This window comes from Ptychodera flava (assembly GCF_041260155.1).
Source record: "Ptychodera flava strain L36383 chromosome 3 unlocalized genomic scaffold, AS_Pfla_20210202 Scaffold_25__1_contigs__length_14229661_pilon, whole genome shotgun sequence".
NCBI lineage: Eukaryota > Metazoa > Hemichordata > Enteropneusta > Ptychoderidae > Ptychodera > Ptychodera flava.
In genome coordinates this window covers 8,608,614-8,615,638 of record NW_027248279.1, presented here as the reverse complement: position 1 = coordinate 8,615,638, position 7,025 = coordinate 8,608,614, and the positions used below count along the sequence as shown (strand labels likewise).

At 38.2% G+C, this 7,025-nt stretch overlaps 1 protein-coding gene and 1 long non-coding RNA gene across 26 annotated transcripts in view; one reads left to right on the top strand and one right to left on the bottom strand.

The window, feature by feature from the left end:
• Positions 1 to 1,899: 1,899 nt before the first annotated feature.
• On the bottom strand, positions 1,900 to 2,835 carry LOC139125265 (uncharacterized). The gene is made up of 2 exons (XR_011550176.1): positions 2,696 to 2,835; positions 1,900 to 2,110 (listed from the first exon to the last, which is right to left on the bottom strand). It is a non-coding gene; the product is annotated as an uncharacterized lncRNA (long non-coding RNA).
• A 1,823-nt stretch (positions 2,836 to 4,658) lies between these two features.
• The window catches only part of LOC139125550 (rho guanine nucleotide exchange factor 11-like), a 244,373-nt gene continuing 242,006 nt past the window's right edge, over positions 4,659 to 7,025 (top strand). For 11 of the 25 annotated variants that reach the window (XM_070691632.1, XM_070691630.1, XM_070691628.1 and 8 more), the window contains exon 1: positions 4,934 to 5,074. Coding sequence is in view for 12 of the 25 variants with exons in the window: in XM_070691626.1 (XP_070547727.1) it covers positions 5,043 to 5,074 (32 nt within the window). In the remaining 13 variants the exon portion in view is untranslated. Of the gene's footprint in view, positions 5,075 to 7,025 lie in introns of all 25 variants that reach the window. The other 14 variants (XM_070691640.1, XM_070691639.1, XM_070691636.1 and 11 more) reach the window with 7 other exon arrangements.

Here is a 7,025-nt window from a genome sequence, read left to right as displayed (position 1 = left end):
AAAATAGCCTCGTTTTCATTTCAAAACAAAGGTCGCAGTAGTAACGCAGGGGTCACACTAGTCTGGCAGAGACCCTGCGATTCGCGTTCTTCCCTGTTGGAACACGCGCGCGCCCTTCAGAGACGCGACGCGAATCCCTGGGTCTGGACGTTCTTGCAAGCTGGGACTAGTATATTCGTCCCAGTTGCAAGCGACCGGTCGGATTTCTGCCTGATCCGGGTACTTTATAGAACTCCACACATCCGTTAATCAAAACAAAAATGACAAGTAGCATAGCCAAATAAAATTAAACATGAAAAATAAAAACATACCGCGTATAGAGGTGTACCAGCTACTAGTATATATTATCTCCGCCCAGTTAGATAGGTGTTTCTTTTGACGTCACTACCCTTATGAATATCCATATCCTTGCAAGAACGGACAGTCGCTGTGTCTGGCAGCGGGTGCTCACAGCGTAGCCTTCGAATGCAGGCCCATCGTGGGCGCGCACAAAACAGGCACAGCGACTGTGGAGAGTCTAGGGTCACACAAGCATGGGTCGCCTAAACATGCCTATATTCACGCTATACCGCGGACCTGAGTGAATGTTATAGGTAATATGTGTTTTTTAGGAATTTGTTTCTGATATAAACAGTTTGTCATGTAAAATAAACCTACCTTCAAAAGATTGTCGATGTGTATACTGAGTAGTTTCTGTTGCATAACACGATTTGGGTCTGTCTATGAAGGAGAAACGGGGCTAGTAAATGGTCTTCCGGGTCTTGAACACCGATCAATTTCAGCAGTCTTTTTCAGTAACAATTGATTGTGTATACCAATTTTTAACTTCACAGAGCTATTTTACTGGAAATGGTACACTTTTCAATAGACCCTTGGCGAAACTTTGTCTAAAAATTTCACCTATGAATGCCGTTTTCTAGTACTTGTTACAGTGGGCATTATACATTCACCACAGATTAGATGGCCTCTACAAACGAGAATAATTTTATGTTAACTACAACTACAGTTCTTTAGTGTATTTTTTTCTCAGAATTTTAGAATTTATAAATTGTTTTATGTACTGTATCTTGAAGTCTGTTTCTATATATAGGAAAATGAGAGCAACTTTACACATCGTTTTCTACCTTTGATAGTGATGCGGTATATTGATTCGATCAATGTGGTTTAATGATATGGAGAAACATGGCGAGACACCGGTGAATCGATAGTGCTTTGACCCTGGTCATGTGATCTGGGTCCCCGGAAAGAACCGGTTATGTGTTGGAGCTATTTATCCCACATGTTAATTTGATAGTAGCGATTGTTCATCAACTAGAGATGCTAGTATGGATATGTTGTGGTCTGAACTTTGAGTGGTTTGTTGGTCAGACCGTTCGTGTTTATTTTATCCTCGTGCTTGATTTGTGCCTGAACGAGGATGTCTCTTAAGTTTTTATTCCTTTTGTATGCTATGATAGGTTTTTCTGGAAAAACTTTGACCAGTGTTTGATCGGCTTCTATTATTTTCCAATTTTTTGTTAGACATTGTTTGATTTGCCTGGTTTTGATGAATGGACTGAAGGTCGTTGTGTAAACCAGTTTTGTTCTTATGTCATATTCCTCTTATCTTTATCGGTGAGGTATCGTCGATGGTTGGTGAGATTAACATCTTTCTTTATACGAGATATATCTTTTTTTTTCTATAATCTTGTTGTTGAAGTTTGCGTGTGAGAAAGTTGACCTTTTCAATGAAGTCCATGTCGTTGTTGCATGTGCAAGCATATCGGAGAAGTTCACCTTTAATGAAGCCTTTGAAAGTGCCGCTCGGGTGACACGAATTTCTCAATAAATATTGGAACGTGTCGGTTGGTTTTGTGTTGGTTAAATTAAAAAGAAAATTAATAAGTTCTGAATTCAATATACTGCAAAGACAACAGCTTTATTCTAAATAAACCTGAAGTTTGATCAATACTTAAGCCTCAGAGACTTGACTGCAACAAACTGAGACAAATCAGACACGAAAATTACGTCAAAAAAGTTAAAAGTGAACAACCATGAGGTCACATGCACAAGTTTTTCTATGGGAAGCCCCGGCTGGAAGCTTCGAAGCCATCCTCGGACTGTGATGACCCTGAAAAAAAAAGAGGAAAATAATTAAAAACAACTGTGACACGAATTTTACGTATTACAACCTAAAAGTGTCACTTGATGATAGTTTCCCCCAAAAAAGTAACATTTGACCTAAAAATACGCACATTTTGGGGATTTATTTCACTATGAGCGTATGTGAGTAACAGTGTACGTGTAATACGTACAGTACACTGATGTTGATTTGGCGCCATATTGGATTTTAGCGGCAAAACACAGCGGCGAACTTTGCCGCCCAACTAGTCTCGGTTTACCCAGACTGCAGTGGGGCTCTACTTCCGCCCGCCCACACAGACGGGCGGAAGTAGAGCCCCACTGCAGTCTGGGTAAACCGAGACTACCGCCCAACATCAAATTCCTGGCATGAACAGACAAAATTCTGCGGTAAAAAGCTAATTTATAGTATAATTCCACGAACTATGCTTGATTTTGGGCCATAATTTCATGCTACCGTAGTTGGTACAGCAACACAAGTCCGCGCTCGACATATAACATCGTACTATGAAAAATCGCTGAAATCGCAAAATTCACTTTAATTTTTCAAACAGAGCCCCGAAAAGTCACTTACCTTCTCAGAAAATCCAATTGAAGAGATGAAGTTGGTCTCCAATGATAATTATCGGCGAAAAAATGAGGATTTGGGAGCGACTGAAAAACTGTGTTAGCCAGCCAACGGTCACAGTGTAGACTGAGTTGCTGAGTGCCGTTCGAAAGGAAATGGCATTTGCATATGCAAATTGCACCCCTAGCGTTCAGACTGATTTGGTATGAAGGGACACCTTATGACGCCACATATTGTACCTCATTAATTATGCGCATATCTAATTTTGAGCGAGCCAATAGAGCTAGAGGTCTGATTTTTGGTATATATGGATAACTTAGCAATACAATTCTTTTTAGAAAATGTCACGTGACCTTGGTGACCTTTGACCTCAAATATACATATTTGTCCATAACTCAGTAACCACAAGTGCTACACCCTTCACATATGGTATGATGGGACACCTTTGACGCCACATATTGTAACTCAATAATAAATCACATATGTAATTTTGAGCGAGCCAATAGAGCTAGTGGTTTGATTTTTGGTATATAGGGATAACTTAGCAATACAATTTTTTTGACAATGTCACGTGACCTCGATGACCTATGACCTCAAATATACATATTTGTCCATAACTTAGTAACCATAAGTGCTACACCCTTCATATATGGTATGATGGGACACCTTATGACGCCACATATTGTACCTCATTAATTATGTGCATATAGGTCTGATTTTTGGTATATAGGGATAACTTAGCAATACAATTTTTTTGACAAAATGTCACGAGACCTCAATGACCTTTGACCTCAAATATACGTATTTGTCTATAACTCAGTAACCACAAGTGCTACAGCCTTCATCTTGTGACGCCACATACTGTACCTCATTAATTATGCACATATCTAATTCTGAGCAAGCCAATAGAGCTGGATTTCTGATTTTTGGACTATAAGGATAACTATAGGAAAGAAAATTTTTTTACCAAATTTCATGTGACCTCTATGACCTTTACCTAAAATATACGTTTATGTCAATAAATAAGTAGCCACAAGTGCTATGTCCTTTATACTTAGTAGGATTGGAGACCTTATGACAACACATGCTTTACCTCATTAATTATGCACATATCTAATTCTGGGCAAGCGAATAGAGCTAGAGGTCTGATTTTTGGCATGTAGGGATTAATTAGCAATACAATATTTTTCTCAAAATGTCACGTGACCTCGATGACCTTTGACCTTGATTATACATATATATGCATAACTCAGTAACCACAAGTTCTATACCCTCCAATTTTGATAGGATATTAGACCTTAAGATGTCACATCTTGTACCTCATTTATTATGCACACATGTATTTCTTGGCTGGCCAACAGCTTGAGGTCTGATCTTTTTTTCCCGATTTAGTCCCCATAACTTAGACATGCCTCATGTGTTTCAAATTGGGAACAATGACATAGACCTATGTGCCCATAGATCTCAACATATACACTCCAGTGATACTTTTTAATGACCATATTTCCCTGCCCCATCAAGACTGATACTCCTATTACAAGTGGGGACTATGTCATTGTCAATGACTTGTTAATTGGTACTTTTGGCCTTAAAGTACTCCCTGAGTGTGCTGTTTAGGGAATGCAGTGAAAACAGGTCCACGAAAGGCTGTCAATGATACGCCCTCTGTAGGTGATTATGTTGTTGCAGTTGAAACGCCCCAATTCTTCGGGTCACATATATGTAAATCAGTCTGGTGGCAGCCATATTTAATCAGACTATTGGCGGAGGATGAACACTTACAACGAACACAGTTCATTCAGAAATCTGTGGAACTTTGTTCATATTAAAGACAAAATCATATCAGTATTATATGAAAAAAAACCACAATGGTGATCAGTGGAACTTTATACAAATATAACATCGTAGATCTCTTTTAGTTTAATCTAAAAATCCGAGGAACTATTTTTTTTGTTATGGGCTCTTCCTGAAACTGCGTGCGCAGGTCGAAATATGGGATATCCCTCATAATACTTTCCGGTGAATGCCCGCTGTCAGACTGGACCAAAACAAGGCGATTTTATCCTAAACTCAGATTCAAGGAGTTTATAAGAGGTACAGGGCTATTTTGGAATACTGTAACCGTGAAACTTCTAGACAACAGTCCAAAGTGTTTCAATTTAGAACATCGATTTGATGACGATTGTAGCTGTCGCGTTCACGACTGACTGAGCTCAACTGGGTGGGATTTGTTGTTTTGCTGTGAGCACGACGTCTGATACCACCAGAAATCCCATTATTACAGCCGCAATAACAGACGTAGTAAAACCGGTATGACCGACAGAGGATAAGTGGATATCGACTTAAAATCCAAATGGCGTCCTCGGGACCTCGTTTGTCCGACCGGTAAGTAAGTTTTCTAGCCTTCCAACTATTTCCGAAGTAGCCCATCCAGGAAGTAATGTACACTTCATTTTACTGTGAAGTCGTAGATATTTGTCCCGAAATATCTCGAAAGTGGGCGAAGGACCACCAGTTCGTCGTTTAGGAGCCCTTTGTAGCCGTTCAATATGCTTTAGGATGTATTATGCTCATACTTTTAATACTATATTGGGAACGGAGTGATGGTGATGGAGTGTGAGTCATTCAAACGACGACGTACGTGTGAAGGGGGCAAAGGTTGTGTACTTCAGATGTCTGTGCAATGAAGCTATGCACATTGCATGCCCTGCTGTTCATACTTTGTGTATAGCTGATATTCAAAGAAAAATTATCTCTATTTTTATCATTGTCTATTTGTTTCAGTGTTGATAATTTGTTACTTTTGAATTCTTGTGCACCTTTTTTGTACACAAAATATAAAAGACAGACATCAACTGAACTTCATCAAGTTCATGGTACTCTAACTGTGTAACATATACAAGAATTCCATGGTTTAATCAAGTTTGAACCCCTAAAACCTGCAAATTCAGATATCAGTGCCTGAAGAGAGAGTTACACCAGGGTAACCATACCGTTATTAAAGCACACTTCCCAAAAATTAAACAATATTTAATATTTCTTTGTTTTTGTTTGTCTTTCTGTCTCCAATGTCATCAGCTGTTGAATTCAGTGCATGTAATATAATAAATATACTTTCACAAACATCAAATCCATTTTACCACTCGTATGGTGTTTATTTAAATACAAACTATAATGGAGGCCTGTTGATTATTTGAAACATTCTTTTCCTGTTAATTTCCTGTAAATTTATGATATCTGTGAATAGGATCTGCCTGAGCTGGGACTCTAACATACCTATATACAGCGCCGAGTAGAAAGATTATTAATTATCCTCTTTGATGCATTTGACATCATGTGTTATTCAGACATACATGTCAGAGTTGTGAAATACTGTGCTGCTTTTATACATTTTGCATGGAGCACAGTACAGTGTAGCTCTGTGAAAACACAAGGGGAATGTCTTAAACAATGAAGAAGTACATCAGAGTCTGTCCAAACCCCAGACCCGAGAACCTGGATCGTAGTTAATGCCACAGTCTACAATCAATGTACATGACAATTCCAGGAAAGTATTATTGACATTGTAACAAGTGCAGGGATCAATATTACTAATACAGACCTAGCATAGGGTTATCATCTGTATGAAGTAAGATCCATTAACTTCAAATTGTGGTACACTTCAAGTGTTTAGAGGAAGTAAAAATGAAAAACTACACTGTCAGTTGATGTATAAATTGTCATGGCCTGTACTATTGAATATACAATTTTTAGAAATTTGGTAGTTCATTTAACTTTTTTAATAATTAAACCAAACTTGTTGTTAGGGAATGATGTACCCACTGTTTAATTAGTCACTTCATTCTCTCCTCTTTGGTACAGAAGTTATGCTCACTTCTGCAGTGCAGAGACAATTTAGAGTTAATTCTAACAAAATTTCACAAATTGGTCTACTTTCATTCTGTATATCCCGTATGATTGATGTGCTGTCATACCCAACTATAACACCAGTGACTGCAACCATTATGCATATTGTCAACACGTGGTCTTGTGTGTAAAATGCATTGTTAGCGTTTTACATTTGAATTCTAGTTCAGACCAGAATTCACATGTCAATAATGATTCACATTTATACAGAGCAAGTAAATCAGTATCACCACTTTGATCTGGTCCAAAGCCATTCTTATGCATGGTGATGTTGGACCTGTTTACATGGACTTTGAGGTGAACGTTAAAGGTTGTGTTACCAATAAAATGTCATTATAAACCGAAATTATTTGCTGTAGTTTAAATTTCATAACAAAGCGTTTGAAAACTTGCACATGTCAATCATCAATAAGCAATGAATTATTTACAA